Source organism: Rana temporaria, chromosome 13 (genome assembly GCF_905171775.1).
Source record: "Rana temporaria chromosome 13, aRanTem1.1, whole genome shotgun sequence".
NCBI classification, from domain to species: Eukaryota; Metazoa; Chordata; class Amphibia; order Anura; family Ranidae; genus Rana; species Rana temporaria.
Window position 1 is genome coordinate 36,151,731 of NC_053501.1, and position 25,159 is coordinate 36,176,889.

Below are 25,159 nucleotides of genomic sequence, written 5' to 3' on the forward strand. Positions count from 1 at the left end.
TAGATGACGTGAACGTAATTTACGCAAAGCCCTATTCACGAACGTTTTACGCAAACGACATACACAACGGAAAATTCTACGCTGGCCCGACGTCCATACTTAACATTGCATACGCCTCATAGAGCAGGGGTAACGTTACGCCGAAAAAAGCCTTATGTAAACTACGTAAAAAAAAGCGCCGGGCGGACGTACGTTTGTGGATTGGCGTATCTAGATAATTTGCATACTCGACGCGGAAATCGCCGGAAGCGCCACCTAGCGGCCAGCGTAAATATGCACCTAAGATCCGACGGCGTACTATGACGTACGCCAGTCGGATCAAACCCACATTCAGTCGTATCTTGTTTTGTGGATACAAAACAAAGATACGACGGGGCATCTTAGAAATTACGCGGCGTATCAATAGATACGCCGGCGTAATTTCTTTGTGGATCTGGGCCAAAAATTTTAACACGATCTTCCAAAGAATGTAGAAAGGGAAAGACAGCACATGTACAGCATATGTAGAAGGATTTGTTTCATCTCTGTATCATCTGAGGCTATTCACTTCACTGGGTATAGGAGAGGGTTTACAACCACAACCACTTTAAAATAACAATACATGTTTTTTTACTGAAGTTGTTTCAATATAACAAATTAACAATTCAACAAAGATGTCTTCAATACACATTCCTGTACATAATCCTTACTTGCCCCTAATTATTCTTTAATATCCTCCACAAAACAACTAGTAAAACTACTTTTCTTTTATTTTCTTAATTTATTTATAAATATATATTTTATATTACATTAATCAAAAACTCCATCTCTTAAGTGCCCCCCAAACAGAAAGCATGCTTAAAAGTAAAGACAATGCAAATATGGCTTGGAACATTGGAAAATATAATGTGACTGGCAGTCTTTGTGAACCTTTATGGAATGGGAAGGATACAGCTGTAGCATGAAAGTTTGCAGTTTAACCGAGACATAGCCAGGTCCTGCTAAAAGCAATTACAAGAAAACGATGATATTCTTTAGCAGGGCATTTACATACATTAACCATAACTTTGACAGAAACAGGTGTCCTCTTTGGAAGTTTTTCCCTCCCTTCCAGTTCTGGTGACAACTCAAAAGTGTGGATTCCAACAAAGGTTCTACCCTTTCTCGACTTTATTCAAACTTAACACACTGTATGATGGCATCCCAGCATTTAGAATTTTCAATACTTACTGTTATTTGACTGTAAGTACTGGCTTTAGCTACAGAAAGGATAGTATTTTCATCTAAACTAATTATTTTGGGCCGAGGTTTGACAGTCGGCTTCATGGAAATAATTTCTTCATCCAGTTTAATTTCAGCCTCACTATCGTGAAGACTAGAAGCTGGGGCCCCTACCTGGAAACAAAGAAATAAATGGTAATTAACATACATAGGAAATACAAATGGAAAATACATGTTCTGATGGATACTTCTAGTGATAATGGAGAATTAAAGGGGTTGTAAAGGTTCATCTTTTATTTTCTAAATAGGTTCCTTTAAGCTAGTGCATTGTTGGATCACTTACCCTTTCCTTCAATTTCCCTTCTAAATGTTTTTTTCTTTGTTTGAATTTCTCACTTCCTGTTTCTCCTCAGTAAGCTTTCCACCATCATCCGAGCGGTGGAATGCTCGCTCCCGAGCCACTGCTCTATGCATCCTTAAGACAGAGCCATGGCTCCTCCCCATCCCCCGCTCTCTCCTCATTGGCTAACTGGCTGTGATTGACAGCAGTGGGAGCCAATGGGCACCTGCTGCTCGCTCAGACAATGAGGAGAGGGAGTCCCGGAACAGCCAAGTCTCTCGTGCACATCGCTGGATCGAGATGGGTTCAGGTGAGTAATTAAGGGGATGTGGGGGAGCAGCACATGGAAGTTTTTTTATCTTCATGCATAGAATGCAAGAAGGTAAAAAACCTTCACCCTTTACAACCACTTTAAAGTAGATCCTTAGATGTGGTGGCAACGTTTTTTTTTATCCTTTTTTTGTTACGGTGAAGTACATTTTCTGCAAGCACATTTTGAATACCTGTTGATACTGTAAGAGAACTTGGGGCCTTGTAACTGCCCGCGTACTGAACTGAAATCTCAAACAATGTTATCTGCTTTCCTCAGCTATTTGCTGAACTACAAAGCAAAGGTCCCTTATGTAATAGGGATGATAAGAAGGGGAGGTTTGAAATTCGAATTAGGAAAGCAGCCTAGTGGGACAGCACTGACCCTCCATATACTGTTTATAGAGCTGTCACCCATAAGAAGTGAAGTGTAATATTGACAGAATGGCCAGCCTGAATTTTTTTTTAAATTAAAACATATGCAGCCACTACATCTAAGCATTAGTAATCTGATATGTAAATTTTCTGTTTTGGGGTTTAGATATGCCTAAGGCCCCTTTCACACTTGGGCGACTTCACTGCGATTTCGCTGCCGTGATTTCAAGGAATGCCTGTGTAATTGGCATCAAAATTGGACCAAAGTAGTGCAGGGAGAACTTTGAAGTCGGAACGACTTGAAGTCATACTAATATGAATGGTGGTCATTGGAAATCATGGGGAACGACCTGTCATGCTATTTTGCAGTCCCAAATCGTGGGACAAGTCGTACAAGTGTGAAAGGGGCCATTAAGCAGATAATGGAGAAAAAGAGTCAGTTTGAGGAAGTTACAGCAATGGCCTGTCATTGATCTACAGATCAACAGCGAGTAAAAATATGCCTTTAACTTTTTGTAAGCCCTTAAAATGTATATACTGTAACTCTTCTGCATATGTTTTTTTATTTTTAGCAAAAGTTGAGTTACATGTTAATTGTGTCAACATATCACTGCCCAGTCAATAATATGTAGAGAATGATACAGTAGAGTAATAAGAATTGTACCAGCGGAATATATTCAAACTCAACAATGTACTCTGGCAGGATGAGCTCAGGATCAAACACAAACCAATCACACCGGTGTAGGCTGCAGTCACAGTTCCCATGCTCCTCTGAAGATTGTGCTTCTGCAAAAAGACAGAGCAGTCAAAATTTCCAGTATGACAGAATAAAAATGATTTAAAAGTAATTGTACATGAAAAAAATGTATGTTAAAACATGTTATACTTACCTGCTCTGTGGAGTGGTTTTGCACAGAGCAGCCCTGATCCTCCTCTTCTCGGTTCCACCACCCACACTCTGGGCCCTCCCCCTTTGCCCCATAGCAACCCGCTTGTTGTGGGGGCACTCACGTGTGTGCTCGCTCCCGAGCTGGCTCTTTGCAACCATAAGACACAGAGCGGATTTGACAGCAGCAGGAGCCAATGAACTCCAGCTGCTGCATCTCACCCAATCATTAGGGAGAGACCCGTGAGAGCCTCAGGTCTCATGCACATCGCTGGATCGAGATCAGGCTATGGTGAGTGTCAGGCCCCGTACACACGACCGAACATGTCCGCTGAAACTGGTCCGCGGAACAGTTTCATCGGACATGTTCAGTCGTGTGTAGGGCCTACCGGACAGTTTTCTGGCCTAGCGGACAGGTTTCCAGCGGACAAAAGGCAGATGGTGTACGGAAGTCCCCCCCCCCCTTTTCTGCTTGTGCGATTTACCGATTTTCCCAAAAGTCTGCACTACGATAGAAGTCAGATTTTGAGCATCAGCTGCAATAAAAGGTTTTAAGTGGAATACTCCCAAAAGGGAAATCATGTCTAAATGTATTCAGACCCTGCCAGTTTCCTCATCAGAAGCCTTCAAGTGCAGCAGCTGATTGACACGTGTGCCATTTTTTACCCAAATATGACTTCCAATACTATCTATTTTTGCCATACAAAGTCCATGGGGGCATCCCTCAATGCACTTGGTGCATAAACTTTCTTTGATGTTATGTAGGATGTTGGCAGGCTTAGTACACCAACAAATTCTCAGTTTTTCTACAATCAGCAGCTGATTGATAATTATAAAGTCACTTTATTACATGGAGACAGACAAACAGCTATTTCTTCAGAAAAACAAAAGCTAGAAATCTGCAACAAAGTTTGTTAAAATCCTTGCAATATACATAGATCAGGCGCGTACCTACAGGGGGTTGTCATTGTGACCTGGGGACCTGTGCAGCCCCCCTGTACACCTGTATAGAAGGGCGGTGGTATGTAGAGAAACCAATCCCTCCATGTAGCCACTGAATGCCCGCTTCTCCTCCTCTCTCTCCCACAGACAGACATTCAGCGGCTGCAAAAGGGAAATGGGAGGCATTAGTTTCACTACATGCCACTCCCACCACCTTCCTATCCCTGTCCTGCTGCCTTTGGCCCCCTCCCACCTCCCGCTGGCTTCATAGGGGGGGGGGGGGGATTTGTCAGAATGGAGAACAGGAAAGGGGATAGAAAATGTGTCATTTACCGGCCCCTTCCTTGTCTTAATGCATATCAGTGATCACTGACTTTTTTCCCCATTCATAGCTGAGGCATAGTAAATAGTGTTTACTGTGCTTCAGTTTATGAATGAACGGGAATCTCTGTACAAAGTTATTCCTGCGCATTCATTCTGTGCAGCCGAGGCTGTAGAGAAAGGGACTGATGAATTTGTCCTCAGTTCTTTTCTCTGTCTCAAAAGTGAGACATAAGGGGTCTGTTTAGACCATAGATATTTCACCAAAGCCCCCCCAATGGGGGTCCTAAAAAGTAATTATGTAGAAAAAAATAAATAAAATTTTAAAAAATAAATAACTAAAACAAAATAATAAAAAATATATCAATAATTAAATAAAAAAAAATAGCGACACCAGAGGCGGAACTACCAGGGCCGCAAAGGTTGCACTTTCAACTGGTCTCTGGTGTTCCGCCACTGTGGGGGGAACCTAAGATGGCAGGAAGGTGGCACGCTGTGGGACAATAATAAAGGGGCTCCGAGATCAGTGGGAAGGGCCCCGGTTGGAGGCCCTTCATGGTTTCTTGCAATGGCCCCATGAAATTGATAGTTTTTTTTTAAGTTTTGCACGGATATACACTTTAATATGCTTCCTCTTTAAGTTGATAGATTTCTAGGCGATTATATTATTGCATAAGCTTATGAATATAGGTATTTTTACATAGTAAGGCTGCAACATGGAAGTGAACATACCGTTTTTTGAATAATATACACAATTTCTCTTAAATTTCAATGGCCTGAATACAGTATTGGCATCAGGGTAAGTATCTGGATTTATCACAAGATCTTCTTGGGCTTGAACACTACGGCCCAGGAAAACTTTAGCAATGATCAGTTTACCTAAGCATATATAAAAAAAAGAAAAAACAAAATGCAATGAAAACAGGACAAATATACATTTTCTTATTCGATAACAAACAAACTTAACCCGTCTATGTCAAAATACACTGATCTGCAGCCGATTGGCTCCAGATGCTCATCAATGGAAAATGTTGCATTATGTCCCTTATGCCGTGTACACACGGTTGGAATTTCCGATGGAAAAAGTCTGACGGAATTTTTTCATTGGATATTCTGACCGTGTGTATGCCCCATCTGACTTTTTCCTTCGGAAAGAAAGAGTTAGAAAGAGAACATGTTCTCTTTTTATTCCGACGGAAATTCCGTTCATCTGTATGGTATTCTGACTGAGAAAAAGCCATGCATGCTCGGAAACAATTTGACGCATGCTCGGAAGCATTGAACTTCATTTTTCTAGGCTCATAGTAGTGTTGTACGTCACAGCGTTTTTGACGGTTGGAATTTGGTGTGATCGTGTGTATGCAAGACAGCTTGAGCGAAATGCCGTTGGAAAAACCTGTTGGAGTTTACTCCGACGGAAAAACCAATCGTGTGTACGAGGCATTAGACAGAAGTTGATTAAACAATCAACTTCTGTTGAGTAGGGAAGCCCAAACACTGATTGAAATTTGTCCTGTCCCTGGCTGAATTTCAATCAGTGTATGGCCAGCTTTGGATACTGTGAGGCCCCGTGCACACGACCAAGTTTCTCGGCAGAATTCAGCCAGAAACTCGATCGGAGCCGTATTCTGCCGAGAAACCCGGTGGTGTGTAAACTTTTGGCCGAGGAAGCCGACGAGGATCTCGTCGGGCCAAATAGAGAACATGTTCTCTATTTCCTCGTTAGTCAATGAGGAAACTTGGCTCGCCGAGATCCTCGGCGGCTTCACAAGGAACTCGACGAGCAAAACTATGTGTTTTGCCCGTCGAGACGTGTGTACGGGGCCTAAGACAAGAGAATTGTCCACCCCACCACCTTCCCTGTGAATGAAAAATATATGCACACTCAGTAATTTATTGCAATGTTTCAAACAATCTTTTGTTTGAAAACATTCATTACCAAATTAAAAAAATTGTGATTTAATCAAATTTTTTTATTCTGTTTCAATAGATCGAGATTGTTTTAACCACTTAAGCCCCGGACCAAAATGCTGCCTAAAGACCCAAGGGGTTTTTACAGTTCGGGACTGCGTCGCTTTAACAGACAATTGCGCGGTCGTGCGACGTGGCTCCCAAACAAAATTGGCGTCTTTTTTTCCCCACAAATAGAGCTTTCTTTTGGTGGTATTTGATCACCTCTGCGGTTTTTATTTTTTGCGCTATAAACAAAAATAGAGCGACAATTTTGAAAAAAATGCTATATTTTTTACTTTTTGCTATAATAAATATCCCCCAAAAACATATATAACATTTTTTTTTCCTCAGTTTAGGCCGATACGTATTCTTCTACCTATTTTTGGTAAAAAAAAAATCGCAATAATCGTTTATCGGTTGGTTTGCGCAAAATTTATAGTGTTTACAAAATAGGGGATAGTTTTTTTGCATTTTTTTTTTTTTTTTTTTTTTTACTACTAATGGCGGCGATCAGCGATTTTTTTCGTGACTGCGACATTATGGCGGACACTTCGGACAATTTTGACACATTTTTGGGACAATTGTCATTTTCACAGCAAAAAATGCATTTAAATTGCATTCTTTATTGTGAAAATGACAGTTTGCAGTTTGGGAGTTAACCACAGGGGGCGCTGTAGGAGTTAGGGTTTACTTTGTGAGTGTTTACTAGTGTAGGGGGGTGTGGCTGTAGGAATGACGTCATCGATCGTGTCTTCCCTATAAAGGGAATGACGCAATCGATGCGCCGACACAGTGAAGCACGGGGAAGCCGTGTTTACACACGGCTCTCCCCGTTCTTCAGCTCCGGGGAGCGATCGCGACGGAGCGGCTATAAACGAATAGCCGCGCCGTCGTCCCGGATCGCTCCTGAAGCCACGGGGACCGCCGCATGTACGGGGGGGGGGTCCCGATCGGACCCCCGACCCACGTCAAGCAGGGCACGTATATATACGTACATGTGCCTGCCTGTGCCATTCTGCTGACGTATATGTACATGAGGCGGTCCTTAAGTGGTTAATCAAAACAATCATTTGTCGATTGAAATCCAAATTAGTGAAATCAATACAAAAATATGATTATTTTATCATAATGAACTTAACGAAAAATTTAAAAATCGATAAATGAGGGATGTTTTACCTGCCAAAGTATTTGTTTTTCTGTCTATCCAGTCCTCATATTTACACAAATCTGTTCAGCAGGGGAAGGAATCTGACCTTTCTCTGACGGACACAAGGAGGCAGATCATTACTGATCCGGCCCGTGTGAAAGGGCCCTTACTCTGTTCTCTCCTCCTATCATGATGGCACCTTGCAGTACAACACATCTAACTGGGCCATTGTGCTGCTACCACCCCACTCCCCTCTAAGCTCTACTTACACAGTGTACACTAGGAATACATATGCAAAAAAGGGAAGAGATCGCGCTAAATGAATAATGCATAAACATAAATAGTGACATAAAGTTCAAATGAATAATCAGTCCCGCCACAAAGGCAAGTAAATTCAAATCTCCCAAGTGATGAACTCAATCCACAAGGAAAAGTGCTGGACAGAAAGATCCTCCACCAACGAAATAAAAGCCTCTTACCAAATATAATTGATCTCCAGATTAAAAGAGATCAAACAGCGCATAAGAGACATGGATGGATAATATCCCATAGACAGCAACAGACAGCAACAGTGATGAAATCCTGGTAACTGTGTCTTTACAGATGCATCTCTCGATATGTCATCCAGGGGTATAAGAAACAGAGAGACCTCACATAGCGTAATACCGTCTTAGTTTAATATTAAATAAAAGTGAAAATGCACTTACATAGCATAGTAGATAAATGTGTAAAAATATGAGCCATGACACAGACAAGGAGCCGCTGCTGATCTGTTTGAGATCAGCAGCGGCTCCTTGTCTGTGTCATGGAGAGCAGATGAGCCATTAAAGGGCTGAGCAGACACCATTGCAGAGTCTCATACAGTGCGAGCACCGACAGGAGGAGAGCACACACTCAGCAAGGAGAGAAGCGCCGCCTGTATCCCGTGACCAAGTCCTATCGCGACGAAACGTTGGGAGGCGGCGTTCTGACGTCACCGCGTATTGTCTACCTGATACAGGCTGTGTATCGAGCGGGCCGGCTCATATTTTTACACATTTATCTACTATGCTATGTAAGTGCATTTTCACTTTTATTTAATATTAAACTAAGACGGTATTACGCTATGTGAGGTCTCTCTGTTTCTTATACCCCTGGATGACATATCGAAAGATTCATCTGTAAAGACACAGTTACCAGGATTTCATCGCTGTTGCTGTCTGTTGCTGTCTATGGGATATTATCCATCCATGTCTCTTGTGCGCTGTTTGATCTCTTTTAATCTGGAGATCAATTATATTTGGTAAGAGGCTTTTATTTCGTTGGTGGAGGATCTTTCTGTCCAGCACTTTTCCTTGTGGATTGAGTTCATCACTTGGGAGATTTGAATTTACTTGCCTTTGTGGCAGGACTGATTATACATTTGAACTTTATGTCACTATTTATGTTTATGCATTATTCATTTAGCGCGATCTCTTCCCTTTTTTGCATATCTGTTTGTGTGGTATAACACTTTTTGATCGCTGCTTTCTTTTTTTCACTGTAACAAGCGCAATATTTTTCTCTTTACACTAGGAATACATACTGTACAGGAACTGCAAGAGGCTAATACAAATTTGAATTCAGGTACTTTCATTGTTTGCAGTAAAAAAAAAAAAAAAAATTGTAAAGTGACTGTCATGGGAGAATTTATGGGGGCTGCATGTGCTTGCCTCAAACAAACAATTGTATCATTACCTGTATGGCCTCGTACACACGGCCGAGGAACTCGACGTGCCAAACACATCGAGTTCCTCGGCCAGTTCAGCCCTGAAGCCGCCGAGGACCTCGGCGGGACGAGAGCTCCCATAGAACAACGAGGAAATAGAGAACATGTTCTCTATTTCCTCGCCGAGGTCCTCGTCGGCTTCCTCGGCCGAAAGTGTACACACGACCAGCTTCCTCGGCAGAATTCAGCCAGAAACTCGGTCGGAAGCTGAATTCTGCCGAGGAAACTGGTCGTGTGTACGGGGCCTATGGCTGGCATAAGAAACTGCAGTTTCTTTGTTCAGCCAACCAGATACAGAAGGCATATTGCTGCTGATCACACCACAATAATTTTTTCATGATCATTTTAGTGTCGGAGTAATGCTGCAGGCAATAAAAGAATGGAAATATTGGGAATGACAGCAAGTATACCGTTTCAAGGAAATATATAAAAGTGTTATTTTATCGGTTTAAATAGGCTCACTGAACCATGTCCTTGTGTGGAAATACCCAACATTCCGCCATGATTCCCAAAGCAGTTCTGTAGAATGTGGCACATTCAACGCTTGTTACGCTAAATCGCTACAAACATAGAACTAGACCCAACTGCCATCTGTAATTTATTATATTGTCTACATTGCACTGTAATTAGGTTACCACATTTAAAATGCTCTGGATCATAATTTGTCTCCACCGTTGTTGCTTGCGTCGATGTGAAAGTCTCACGAAATCCCAAACTGTTGGATAGAAGAATGCCTTGTTCTTGTTCAGGCAGCTGTGACAAACACAACATGACATGGTAAGGACCAAGACAATTGTGCACAAAGCAAAGAAGCTTAAAGGGTAACCCCCACTTTCGTTATAAATGATCATATAACATATGTGCAATGGCAAGAAGAGCTAATTTGTAATGCAATGTTATTAACGTGTATGTAAGAAATACAGTCAGGTTTATATTACTATTTGGGGCTCTGCTAAGAGAGATTTACCCTCATTTACTATCCTGCTGAGGTTTTACCAGACAGGAAGTGAGAGGTACTCTTCTTTTTTTTATATATCAAAGAGAAAACTTTATTGAAAAAAGTTATAGTAATCCAGAGCAACAATGAAATTGCGGTACAGCTGTAATATAGTTGGGAATAATAATAGTTGCATAGCTATATATACACAGTTCATTAATAACATACCTATAGCCACTCCAATCTACATACCATAACAGAAATAAAAAAGTTAAACAGTAGAGAAAAGAGGAGATATTAGATGGGTCTACCACTATCCCTGGGAGACGCCATCCTGCTTATCACCAATGCCAGAGGAAATAGACCGGACATGTCAAGCCATGGCGTCAATATCTTTTCAAACTTATCAGGGAAGCCTCTGTGCCGATAGATATATAGTTCCTGTGATATTATGGACCTGACCTGCCTAGTCCACTCTGTAACAGTCAGAGAATCCGACCATTTTCAGCAGTGCAGTAGTTTACGGACTTGAAACAGCGCTCTGGAAATAGCTTCTTTGGAGTGTGTTGTTGCACTATCAAGTTATCCAATATGCCCAGAACACATTGTTTTGGGTCAACATTGATATTGGACTGAAAGAGCAGTTTGAGGCAACACCACAGTAAATTAATTAAATCTCCATGGTCCCTGAGGCACCTACTGAAAAATTGGGTCATCGTCACTCTCATCTTAAAAAAAAATTCCGGGGTGTAGTGAACTCGCAACAATATGCAAAATTGAGAAAGCTGTTGGGAAACATTTAGGGAGCTAAGCTGTACCGCTTGTAGTGCCTCTTCCCATTTGTCTTCAATAAATCGGCCTACATCCTTCTTTCAGTGTTTAGGTGCGTTAAGGGATAATCTTTCAAATATGATGACAATAACATGGCGCAGCAACAAGATAGGATCGTAGCCACTGTTGCATTGGAAATTTACCAACATCAGTTACCATATAAACTCTGAAGGCTGGATTTAATGGGATGGACACCATTCACACAATATTAATGTGTTTTATGAATTCTCACCATTCACGTTGAACTTTATCATTCATTCATTGTCTTTTTTTTTTTTTTTCACATGTCGGATGTGTGTTTGGATATATCACCCATAACATCTAGGTAGTAGTAAAAACACTATTCTAATCTTTCCATACTCCATCCAAAACTATAAAAAGATTTTTAGCTTGACACACACTTTAATGTTCATCTTTACTTGGTATTCCACACCCAGCTATGATGTTTTAAAACAGCTAAAAAAGGTAAACTTTTTTTTTCTAACCATGATAACTGTGGGCATTCTGTAGATGGGGTGTATACAGAACTCTCAAATAAAATTTAATTTCCTGCTCATATAATTGGATTACTATATTCTTCTTAGCCATTTTTTCTTAACATTGGATCTGATAATGTGAAGAATGAAGTAGACATCATATGTGAAGTTTGGACAGCAGAGGTTCAGAGGGTTATACTGAAGTTTGCTGAACTCCTTCTATACAGATAACAGATATCAAGAGGGTCTGGTCCAATGATTATGCAGGATAATGTACCAAAGTTTGCATATATTGAAATAACTAAGGAAATAATTACCGTATTTATCGGCGTATACCGCACACTTTTTTCCCTTGAAAATAGGGGGAAAATCACGGGTGCGCGCTATACGCCGATAGTGTACCTTGGGCTCGGAGGGGAAGGAGGGGGACAAGCGCTGCCGAGTGCCTCCGAGCGCCGCCGAAATTCACGAGCCATCTCTCCTGTTTACTCGGCTCTAACGTCACACACACAGTCCCGCTTCCGCCATTGGCATTGGACCAGTGTTCTATCAATCACAGGAGCTGGTCCAATGCCGATGGCGGAGGCGGGACTGTGTATGTGACTGCCGCTGAACGAACAGGATGGACAGGAGACGACGGTGGAGACGGTAATACGGTAATTAAACGCTGCTGCACAAATTTCTTGCATACAACAAAAAAAGGTCATCTAGAAACAAATGCAGTTTGGTCATTTCTAAGCTAGGTAGCAACGCCAATCAAATGCAGAGCAGTTCTGCTAAAGAGGGATTGGTTAGCAGGAAAATACAGTATTCTGATTATTCCTTCCACACAAGCAGTTGTGTTTAGACTTACATATGGCGAGGTGAGGCTGCAAATGGGCACATAGGCTGCATATAGGCCAGGGATATGCAATTAGCGGACCTCTGGCTGTTGCAGAACTACAAGTCCCATGAGGCATAGCAAGACTCTGACAGCCACAAGCATGACACCCAGAGGCAGAGGCATGATGGGAATTGTAGTTTTGCAACATCTGGAGGACCGCTAATTGCATATCCCTAATATAGGCAAATCATAGACACATAGACTGGAGCTTAGGCATAGGCTGCATTTAGGCTGGAGATGGGGCACATAGGCTGCATTTACCACAACATTTAAAAAATATATATATTTTTTTTCTGAAACTTCCCTCTGAAATTGGGGTGCGAGTTTTAAGCCAGCGCGCGTTATATACGCCGATAAATACAGTAAGTCTCACCAATAACCTGGTCTCAAAATTACAACCAAATCATTCTCTTCGTTCCTCCCAAGATCTCCTGCTCTCTAGCTCCCTTGTCACCTCATCCCATGCTCGCCACAAGGACTTCTTCTGAAGCCTCTCTCATCCTCTGGAATGCCCTATCCCAATCTGTCTGACTATCTCCTACTTTATCCACTTTCAGACGATCCCTGAAAACTCATCTATCTCTTCAAAGAAGCCTATCTGGCCCCCACCTAACAACTGTACATTTGTTTTCTCCATCAGCACATCCCCCACAGTATTACCTCTTGTATCTCTTTACCCTCCCTCTTAGATTGTAAGCTCTAATGCAGGGGTCTCAAACTCAAATTACCTGAGGGCCACAAGACAAGTTTTCATATGCCATGGGGGGCCGTACTGGTGTCAGTACTGGTGTCAGCGAACACATTATTAACCCCCAGCACTGGTGTCAGCGAGCGCATTATTACCACCAGCACTGGTGTAGGTCAGGGTTTGACAAATTTGCTTGGAATCTAGGAGCCAGCTAAAAAAGTTAGGAGCCAGAAAACGCACCCCGTCCCGACGAGCTTGCGCGCAGAAGCAAACACATACGTGAGCAGCGCCCGCATATGTAAACGGTGTTCAAACCACACATGTGAGGTATCGCCGCGATTGGTAGAGTGAGAGCAATAATTCTAGCTCCTCTGTAACTCAAAACATGCAACATGTAGATTTTTTTAAACGTCGCCTATGAAGATTTTAAAGGGTAAAAAAGTTTGTCGGCATTCCACGAGCGGACGCAATTTTGAAGCGTGACATGTTGGGTATGAATTTACTTGGCGTAACATTATCTTTCATAATATTAAAAAAAATGGGGATAACTTTACTGTTGTCTTATTTTTTAATTAAAAAAAGTGTAATTTTTTCCCAAAAAAGTGCGCTTGTAAGACCGCTGCGCAAATACGGCGTAACAGAAAGTATTGCAACGATCGCCATTTTATTCTCTAGGGTGTTAGGATAAAAAATATATATAATGTTTGGGGGTTCTAATTAGAGGGAAGAAGATGACAGTGAAAATAGTGTAAAATGACATTAGAATTGCTGTTTAACTTGTAATGCTTAACTTGTAATACCAACGGCCACCACCAGATGGCGCCAGCTCACATCTGGTGGTAATAACTTGTAATACCAACGGCTCACCACCAGATGGCACCAGCTAAAAAAAAAAAAAATTTTTTTTTTTTGCTCCCCTCACTTCCACCCTGCCTGGGGGCCATTTATAACTGGCCCGCGGGCCAGTACTTTGAGACCACTGCTCTAATGAGCAGGGCTCTCTGATTGCTACTGTATTAAAGTGTATTGTAGTTGTACTGTCTACCTTTAAGTTGTAAAGCACTGTGTGAACTAGTGCTATATAAATCCTTTATAATAATAATGTCTCAGATATTTAAACCGATATTTCTCCCTGCCATAATTCCTGGCCCTCTCCATGTCTACCAGGAAATTTAGGTGTTCATGCCCATCTTTGTGTGTTTCAGCACCTCCTGTTGTATTCTCAATAATATAAAGTAAATAAAAAAAATGCATCGGGGAGAGTGTGAACCCTTAGAATGACCACAGCAGGTGTGCAGACCCAAGAACTCAAGCATAGATATCTCACCAATGACGTCCCAAAGAGATTTGTCATGTGGTTTACCTCTTCAGCATCTACCATAAACTGACATATTGGTTTTATTTGGATTGATCCTTTAATATTGAGTAACGTATAAAACAAAGCAAAATAATGCTCTTTACCTACTACATTAAGTCAGTCAGGTACAATCATTTTCAAATACTATCAGGAAATACATTTATGAGGAACATCTGGGGGGTTATTTATGAAAGGCAAATCCACTTTACACTGAAAGTGCACTTGGAAGTGCAGTTGCTGTAGATCACCGTAGATCTGAGGGGAAGCTCTGAAATTAGGGGAAGCTCTGCTGATTTTATCATCCAATCATGTGCAAGCAAAAATGCTGTTTTTTATTTTCCTTGCATGTCCCCCTCATTTCTACAGCGATTGCACTTGTAGTTCATAGTGGATTTGCCTTTCGTAAATAACCCCCATAGTGTTCATCCAACACAGATTCACTGATTGCAAAACCAATCCATACCTTAAACGTTTTTGTGAAATTAAAGCCATCCTCAAGAATTTGCAAAAGATCTTTCTTCTCAAAATCAGGGTCAAATGTGTAAAAAAGATATTCCAACATCTTCTTGTAGTTTCTAGGAAATAGAAAATATAAGCAAACAATTGAAATCCTAACAGCACAGTTAATTGCATTACTAGATGAATTCAGTCCTGACATTTGTGTGTTTACAAGTTACATATGTTTTTGGCTCTCTCAATTGATTTATTAAAAAGCTAAAAAGTCAACTGCTCTTCATAGCCAACTGCACAAAGAATTATACAAAAACCATATTCCAGATAATACAATAAGCTTGTGCATTTTATGGCCTAGACTTTTTGACATTCCGATTTAAAAGAAGCAGTATAGTGTATAAGCAGTGCAGTCCCGGCCTATAGTCTTGTTCCCATCCCCTTTTAGAGTGTTATTTACAGCCCCATTTTTTCTTTAAATATATGATAGATTGGGAATATTTAACTTGTACTTTACAGTATATCTGAACAACATATTAAAAAAATATATGCAGTACAACTCTGCAATAATGCAGAGTAATGTCTGTTAGAATCTATGGGCTTTATATTTATTTTTAATAAACAAGGGGGAAAAAAAGATCAACAATTTTGAAAAAAATGTCTCCCTAACTTTCTGCTATAAAATATATCAAATGTCAACCTGATTGGACGCGTAAACCAATTTGTCTCAAAGTCTCTAAAGACATTTATACTAGCCACCCAGTTAAGGTACTTGCCGAGTTGAATAAATGCTTATCTCATTTATATGAGTCTAACACAGCTGTTGATCCATCCCTACTTGACACTTTTTTAAATGATCTAACCCTCCCTACACTTTTGACGGAGAACCGAGATGCGTTAGAAAGCCCTATATCGCTCGAAAGAACGCTACGCACTATCAAACCCCATAAACGTCTCAGCCCCAACAGTCTGTCTGCCACCTATTATAAAAAATTTGCTGACTGGTTGGTCCCTCTTTTAACTAATGCTTTCAAATTCCCTTCTAAAGCAGCGTTCTTTTGGTGGGGAAACACTTATAATCTCCATGATTCCCAAGCTTAACTCTGACCATACCTTCTGGGCTAATTTTAGGCCTTTATACCTACTAAATCTAGACATCAAGCTCTTGGCCGAGAGTCTCACATTGCGACTCAACAACATAATTGGCATGCTTATTCAGAAGGACTAAGTTGGTTTCATTCCCCACCGACAGGCCAGTAACAATGTCAGGCGTGTAATCCTTCTACAACATTTAGCTCGCAAATGACAGATTTCCCTATACCTATTGTTCCTCCATATCAAAAAGGCCTTTGATACCATGTCTTGGTCTTACCTTCATTATACCTTGCGCAAATGGGGTTTTGGCCCTCATTTTCTTTGGTGGATCATGGCCCTTTACGATAATCCCCAAGCCTACATCAGATATTCTGTTTTCCGATTGAACAGGTTCCCAAATGCCCTGGGAACTAGACTTTCCACAAATTTTTGCCCTCTTTCTAGAACCGCTGACACTAGCTATTCGGACGAATCCGGATATTAAATGTATATAAAGCTGCATGCATTACCCTGGTAAAACCCCTTGAAGCAAAATCGGTAATATTGGTCAGTTTTTTTAAACTTCTAAAAAAAGTGAATATCGGCCGCACCGATAATAGGTTGATCCCTACTTCACCCCATATTACATTACCTAACCTAATATTTACTTTCGATCGTTTTGCCGTTATATATCGGGTCTTGAAGTCAACCAACTGAAGTCCATATCGCTCAATGTTTCCCTACCGCCGATTGAGGTCTCACATCTGCAGGAAACATTTTCCTTTAGATGGGCGACATCATATCTCCCCTACCTTGGTGTCAAACTCACTGGCAACCCAGCCCTTTTATACAAATTATCTCCCCATGCTGGCCCATCTGTCAGCCCTTATGACAGCTTAGCAACCCCTATACGTTTGACTAGTCCGTCTCTGTTACCTAACATACTCAATCTCGTTCAGGTCTTGCCCATAGCCGTGACCTTCTATTTCTTTTGCATAATTCAAAGCCGCATACATAAATACATATGGGTATCCATTAAACCCAGAGTATCTTCCTCCATACTAATATGCCACAGATTACAAAATGGACTGGGTGTCCCTTGTTTTTCCAAATAGTACCAGGCGGCCGAACTAGCCCAGATTGCCCTATATCGCGCTACTGTGGAGGTCCCGCTGTGGGTGAGCCTCGAAGCTATAGACCTCGACCCTCTTTTGGTTGATAATTTGCTTTGGTTACAATGCCCAGAACATAAGTCCTTATATAATCCGGTGACAGCACACTTCCTGCAGCTATGGGATAGGTTCAAAGGTCCTTTTAAAACTACACTCCCCACACTACCCCTTACTATCCTTCCTAGGCCACCGCTGTTCTTCCAGGCTCACATAGACCCAGACGCTTTCACAATTTGGAAGCGTCTCGGTTTAACTAGGCTAATCACTCTGGTCACTTCCTCTTCCCTGACAGGGAAATCTTTCATTATGTACAAATATCCAATTTTTTTGCTCCTTATCTGCATGCCTCTACATCACCGGCTAATATGACGCTTTAGCAAAGCATCTGCAACTCTGATCCTCACGCTCCAGGTATCATATCTAAGTTGTACACACACCTCACGACTACATCTTCCCACCTCCCCTCCTATACTGCCTGTTGGACCACTGACATGACCGTCTCTCTAGAACAGGAAGATTGGGATGACATTTGGTCTACGACTAATTCCTCGTCCCAAAACATGCTCGCTGTTGAGATCAACTACAAAGTGCTTTTGCGCTAGTACCTGGTCCCGGCAAGAATTGCTAAATACCTCTCAACCTACCCTCCCACGTGTTTGAGGTTGCAGAGAACGGGGCACATATGTGCATATCTGGTGGACGTGTCCGATCTTGCAGCAAATTTGGGCCAAAATCTTTAGAATATTGTCCACTCTAAGCAGATCGACAACCCCCGACCAAGCTTTTGCCTTGCTGAACCACTGTCCACCTGACCTTACAAAGGCCCAATCAAAACTAGCAATATACATCATTACAGCTTCTAAACAGACTATCGTGAGGGCCTGGAAATCCTCAATAGGGTAACCCAAGCTATGATCCACAGTAAGATTGAGGTGACCATCCTAGATAAGATCCCACAACACCTGAAAATATGGCAACCATGGGTGGATCATTTCCTCTCTCCACGCTTTAATCCCAAGCTCCTGGAACCTTAAGGTTGTGAGACCAATGGAACAGACGGCCTCTCCCTCCTCCCTTGTCATCTCACCTCTCTTTGCTGTTTCTCTTACACTCTTTCTTCTCATTTTCTTTCTTCTTATCTTTTACTTTGGATATCCTTCATCTAATTTTTCAGACGTTATCTGAAGATATGTGGTCGGGGCCTCCTGGGGTACTCCTCTGCGGCCCTTTCCACAGTCATCACTCTCCTTTGTCAATTATTGTACTATAACTACCTGTGCCACGTGCGTCAGATGGAAGTTTATTCTCCCCTACACTTCCTGTACTTATGGATGTAATGTTATCATCTGGTTAACATGTATGAAGACACCGGCTCATTGTACTACATTGTCATTGTCTTTAATGCAATGTTTGTTATTATCTACTTCAAATAAATAAAAAATATTGAAAAAAAATATATCAAATGAAAATGTAGAGTAGATGATACAGAAAACATTTTATCTAACTACTTGTACTGATGAAACAAACTAACATACTCATTGGCAGTGCCGTCTTCACCATCCAAATAGTCTTGCACTCTATCCTCAAACTTGGATCGAAGGATTCTGTTGTGCACTCTGACTATTCTGTTTATTTTCACTCCAGAGATTCCAAATGTTTTAAAATTTAAGGCACAGAAACGGGATAAAATCAAGTCATAGCAGGATTTGAACCTGGTGGGTGCAGAAAATAATGTAATTTTACAAATTATTGAGCAGAAAACAGAATATGCTGAATACAGAAGAGGGAAATATATTTATAACACAGAATTTCTTGCTACCTGCTATTTGTACGTTCTTCCTAACACCATACCTACTACTCAAATATAGTACACACATGGTCATTATCAATGACTAACAACTTCTGAACAAAGTTGAAATGTTTTATTCAATGTACCTTGTACTTTTAGCGAAGTAATGGCTGAACCCCCGCTTTAAGGTCTTAAAGATTACTATAAGCCATTTTCACGATTTTTATTTGTCATCTTATAATAACAAATGTGAGCAGTGCAGTGCATTAAAATAATGTACCAAACCAAAGCCATATAGGTCTTTAAGAAATACAGGCATACCCCACTTTTAAGTACACAATGGTGTTTATTTACTAAAGCTGTAAAGCACAAAATCAGGCTCACTTCTGCATAAAAACCAATGAGTTTCCAGGTTTTATTACCAAAGCTTAATTGAAGCACATGGGTCTCTATGCAGAAGTGAGCCTGATTTTGACTTTTCCAGCTTTAGTAAATAAACCCCATTGTGTACTTAAAAGTGGGGTATGCCTGTAGTGTAAACCTTTTTTAAGTAGACAAATTAGTTGTACCTACACCTTTCTTGGCACATACTGCAAGATGGCAATTGTTCTTTCTAAAGTGCATTTCAGATGGTTGTTCACGGTTTTCTGCAGCACTAGCTGGATGTCCATCATACTATACGATGTTTGTGTACTATATGGCTGTCCATCGTTCGACAGCAAACGTGTTTCTCTACATCATACAGTATGTGTATTAGATAAAGGTCTATTGTTTTCAACTGTGTATGTGTATCAAATGAGTGTCCATAGTACTCTACAGCGTATATGCACCAGATGGATGTCCATAGTTCCCAACAGTGTATGTGCACTAGATTGATGTCCATGGTTTTCAACTGTGTATGTATACCAGATAAATTTCCATAGTTCTCTACGGCGTATATGCACTACTAGCTCAGTGGTCTACAAACTGCGGCCCGTGGGCTGGATGTAGCCCTTTGCTTTTTTTTGCCCTTGGGACATTATTTCCCCCACTGTCATCAACAGTGGGCCATAGCTCTTGCCACCCAATCACACCTTCTGACATCAATGATGGGGCACTATTCCTCCCACAGACACCAACAATGGGGCACTATTCCTTCCACTGACACCAACGATGGGGCACTATTCCTTCCACTACACCAGCGATGGGCCACTATTCCTCCCACTGACACCAAAGCTGGGGCACTATTCCTCCCCATAATACCAAAGATGGGGAAGTCAGACTGGGTCTACAGTTGCAGAGTGGTCCTGTGCTGTCCATCCTGAGGGAGGAAGCCGCCCGATGAAGAACCTGTCTGGGGGAGTACCGAGCACGAGGCTGGTATCTCAGGAGAGGCCTTAGACTTTATCGAAGAACGCACCAATACTGAGAGACTGGATGATGGTCGCCTGTCAGTCCTGAATTGACTAAAGTTTATTCAAGAGAGATCCGGGTGCTTAATCCTGGCTGCTAGGCTGGTGAGAGAGGCCTATCCAGGTGCACTATACCCACTCTGGCTAGAGTGGCGACGAGAGTTTATCGCTGGAAGCAGGATTGTTTCATTGTTTCCAAACCAAGTTATACACCTGAACCTACTACTTACTATCCCTTCTACTTCTTCAACTACTACTACTTTTATCATTTTACCCCGTTGGGTAATAAAGCACCGAAAAAGACATCTAAAGTGTGGACATTGCAGTTTCTTCTCAGCTCTCATCGTGTACCATAGACAGCGGAGGAATAGAGGTAACATGCCACCCAAAACGAACCAGCAGCTCCTTCGGGAGTAGTGCTACACATAGATGTTTCATTCACAAAAGCTATTGTACAGCCTGTCATAGCTCCATTGGTTCTTTAAGCCTGCGCTGCACTGGAAGATTGCCACACCCTGGATCCACAGAGGAGAATTTCAGCTAATAGAGAAGCCAGCAGCACAACAGACACATCCTACTGACCAAGTAATTTCCCTTGTGCTGATTATTTTCTTCACTTGTAGCTAAACTTAAAGCGGGGGTTCACCCAAAAAATTTTTTTTAACATTACATTCAGCCGAGTTGTCACAATCGGCTGTTTTTTGTTTTCTTTTCCCCGTACATATCGTATTTCACCGCCGCTTCCGGGTATGTCTTCTGCGGGACTGGGCGTTTCTATCTGATTGACAGGCTTCCGACCGTCGCATACAGCGCATCACGAGTTGCCGAAAGAAGCCGAAAGTCGGTGCGGCTCTATTCGGCGCCTGCGCACCGACGTTCGGCTTCTTTCGGCAACTCGTGACGCGTAATATGTGACGGTCGGAAGCCTGTCAATCAGATAGGAACGCCCAGTCCCGCAGAAGACATACCGGTAAGACAAGCGGCGGTGAAAATAAGGTATGTACGAAAAAAAACAGCCGCTTGTCATTAGGACAACTCGGATGAATGTAATGTTAAAAATTTATTTTTTGGGTGAACCTCCACTTTAAGCTTTAAACCTTCACTGAAACAATCACAAGCTGATTTACATGCAATTCAGCTTTAAACCACAGAAAGCATCATTCTGTCACCCGCAAGAGATCTAGGAGTTATTTATGAAAGGCAAATCCACTTTGCACTACAAGTTGAAATTGCACTGAGGGCCAGATCCACATACAATTAGATTGGCGCAGCGTATGGGAGATACGCTACGCCGGTGTAACTTACTTTTTAATTCTTTGAATCCACAAAGAATTTGCGCCGTAAGTTACGGCGGCGTTGTTTATCTCTCGGCGCGTAATTCAAATCGGCGAGTAGGGGGCGTGTTTCATTTAAATGAAGCGCGTCCCGCGCCGCATAAACTGCGCATGCGCCGTCCCTAAATTTCCCGGCGTGTATTGCGCTAAATGACGTCGCAACGACGTCATTTTTTTAACTTAGACGTGAATTACGCCCATCCCTATTAACGGACGACTTACGCAAAAAAAAAAAAAAATTCGACGCGGGAACGATGGCCATACTTAACATGGCAAGTCTAACTATACGCCGCAAAATACCAGCTTTAACTATACGCCGGAAAAAGCCGACTAGAGACGACGTAAGAGAATGCGACGGCCGCGCGTACGTTCGTGGATCGTCGGAAATAGCTAATTTGCATACCCGACGCGGAAAACGGCGCGAACTCCACCCAGCGGACGCCAAAGTATTGCATCTACGATCCGAAGGCGTACGAAGACGTACGCCTGTCGGATCGAGCCCAGATGCCGTCGTATCTTGGTTTGAGGATTCAAACTAAAGATACGACGCAGGAAATTTGAAAGTACGCCGGCGTATCAGTAGATACGCCGGCGTACTCTCTCTCTGTGGATCTGGCCCTGAAAGTGCAGTCGCTGTAGATCCGAGGGGGACATGCAAGGAAAATAAAAAAACAGCATCTTAGCTTGCACACGATTGAATAATAAAATCAGCCGAGCTTCCCCTCATTTCAGATCTACCCTTCAGATTTACAGCGACTGCACTTCCAAGTGCTTTTTCAGTGCAATTTCAAGTGCACTTTGCACTAGTAGTGCAAAGTGGATTTGCCTTTTGTAAATAACCCCCAGTGTGTCAATTATCTACAGTACTTAAATGCTGTCATGAACATAGCTTACCATGAATCTGATGGAGTTCCTTCTTCAAAGCGAACATTCCCTACGGTTTCAAGTTCTGTCTGTAAGAACTGGACCAAGAGATCAAAGCTTTTTTTCGTCCTTTCAACTTCTTTCTCATGAAAAACATCTATGCTAATACATCAACAAAAAATAAAAAAAGAGAGAGACATGGAAAAATTAACATTGTGTCTAACATCCAGAACTGCACACTGTAAGAGTACAACACGAGTAAAAAATTTGTACAGATTTAGAAACATAGAAAAAGTGACGGCACCAAAAAAAAACACATCAAGTCTGCCCGTGTGTGTTTGTTTTTTTTTTTCATAATTTTTTTTGTCTGAGTATAGATCTATGTTTTTCCCAAGCAAGCTTGAAGCCATATTGAGCAGCGGCTCAATATCCTGAGGACGTCATATGAGGTCCAGTCAGGATATTGAAACCACTTTGCCGCTGTCTTTTTGTTATAGGGCGGGCGGCAAGTGGTTAAAATAGAATTTCTCCTTAAACCTTAGTAGCCTTAAAAATGTCCCCTCCCCCTCCTAACAATTATTCTGACTAACCGTTGTAAAAAAGATGCATATACTTTGCTATTTTACCCCTGCACTGGTCTGGTCACATGATCTGGCTCTCCAGTGTCAGACAGCAGTGGCTGCAGGGGAGAGGAAGGAGCAGTGACAACTGATGGACCATGGTAGCCTATGGGTGACGTTACCACTCCAGGCTTTACCAGCTGTTATTGAGTGCTCTCTTCTCCCTGCAGCCACTGCTGGCTGATACAGGGGATCACATGACTGAGCTACAGCGGGCTTAAAATAGGTGAAGGGGGACATTTTTAAAGGCCAAGTAGGTTTACGCTGGAATTCTCCTTTAATGACATGGCACCATTCTCTGCAACATGCCAATATAAGCCCAGGGCGACTTGATTAAAATATCCCAAGGGGTAAGATCCTTGAAGCCCTGGATCACAGCAAGTGGGCTGAATGAAACTGGGCATCATTCGGCCAGGAAGAGCACTGGTGCTGGAACACACAGCAGTAATTCTGCAGGGAACAGCACTAGGGAGAAATGTTCATAGAAAGTACAAAGGTACATGTGCAAATACAGCTTGTTCAGCGATATAGTACATGTGCACATACATGGAAAAATAACTCACACATAGTTTAGAAAAACTGTGGGCCGGATTCAGATAGGAGATACAACGGTGTATCTCCATATACGCCGTCGTATCTCTGAGTGCGGGCCGTCGTATCTATGCGCCTGGTTCAGAGAATCAGTTACGCATAGATTTCCCTAAGATCCGACCGGCATAAGTGTCTTACACCGTCGTATCTTAGGCTGCATATTTACGCTGGCCGCTAGGTGGCGCTTCCGTATAGTTACGCGAAGAATATGCTAATTAGGTATTTACGCCGATTCAGAAACGTACGTCCCACCGGCGCATTTTTTTACGTCGTTTACGTTAAACTTTTTTCGGCGTAAAGTTACCCCTGCTATATGAGGCGTAGCCAATGTTAAAGCGGTGTTTCACCCTAAAAACAAATTTCTAGCATGCCATCAAGCATACTAGCGCGATCTACAGTACACCTTTCTTTTATTTTTAGGCGCCGTACTCACTGTTTACTGCCGTAATGAAGTTTCAGACTCCCCGCGGGGAATGGGCGTTCCTATGCACAGGGAAGATGATTGACGGCCGGCTATGGCGCGTCACGCTCCCCGAAGATAGCCGAAATAGGACTTGCCTCTTCACGGCGCTATACGGCGCCTGCGCACAGACATCGGAGCTGACTGCGCAGGCGCCGTGAAGAGGCAAGTCCTATTTCGGCTAACTTCGAGGAGTGTGACGCGCCATAGAGGCAAGTCCTATTTCGGCTAACTTCGAGGAGTGTGACGCGCCATAGCCGGCCGTCAATCATCTTCCCTGTGCATAGGAACGCCCATTCCCCGCGGGGAGTCTGAAACTTCATTACGGCAGTAAACAGTGAGTACGGCGCCTAAAAATAAAAGAAAGGTGTACTGTAGATCGCGCTAGTATGCTTGATGGCATGCTAGAAAAAAAAATGTTTTTTTAGGGTGAACCCCCGCTTTAAGTATGGGCGTCGTTGCCGCGCCGAGTCTTGAAAATTTTACGTCGTTTGCGTAAGTCGTTCGCGAATAGGGCTTTGCGTAAGTTACGTTCACGTCGAAACCAATGAGGCTTTGCGGCGTAATTTCGAGCATGCGCACTGGGATTCTTTCACGAACGGCGCATGCGCCGTTCACAAAAAACTTAAAATATGCGGGGTCAAGTGAAATTTAAATAAAACACTCCCACAACATCCCCATTTGAATTAGGCGGGCTTACGCCGGCCCACATACGCTACGCCGATGTAACTTAGGGCGCAAGTTCTACCTGAATACGGAACTTGCGCCCAAATTTACGGCGGCGCAACGTATCTGATATACGTTACGCCGGCACATAGATAGAGCATTCTATCTGAATCCAGCCCTGTGTATACATCTTGAGGCTGGGTTCACACTACTACACTACTTTGATCCTACTTTGCTCTGTGTTCAATGTTTCCCTATGAGAGCGTCTTGTAGCATCCTACACAAGTCGGTCCGACTTTGAAAATGCTCCCTGTACTACTTTTGGTCCTACATTGATCCTACTTCAGGCCCATTGA

General features: G+C 42.3%; 1 protein-coding gene across 3 annotated transcripts in view; it reads right to left on the reverse strand.

Annotated features, from left to right (window-relative positions):
* LRRC9 (leucine rich repeat containing 9) overlaps positions 1 to 25,159 on the reverse strand; it is a 124,192-nt gene that overhangs the window by 65,633 nt on the left and 33,400 nt on the right. For all 3 annotated transcript variants that reach the window (XR_005744831.1, XM_040333773.1, XM_040333774.1), the window contains exons 10-16: positions 22,497 to 22,628; positions 18,624 to 18,800; positions 14,856 to 14,967; positions 9,856 to 9,973; positions 5,106 to 5,252; positions 2,889 to 3,010; positions 1,210 to 1,374 (exon numbers count right to left, since the gene is read on the reverse strand). Coding sequence is in view for 2 of the 3 variants with exons in the window: in XM_040333773.1 (XP_040189707.1) it covers positions 1,210 to 1,374; positions 2,889 to 3,010; positions 5,106 to 5,252; positions 9,856 to 9,973; positions 14,856 to 14,967; positions 18,624 to 18,800; positions 22,497 to 22,628 (973 nt within the window). In the remaining variant the exon portion in view is untranslated. The remainder of the gene's footprint in view (positions 1 to 1,209; positions 1,375 to 2,888; positions 3,011 to 5,105; positions 5,253 to 9,855; positions 9,974 to 14,855; positions 14,968 to 18,623; positions 18,801 to 22,496; positions 22,629 to 25,159) is intronic.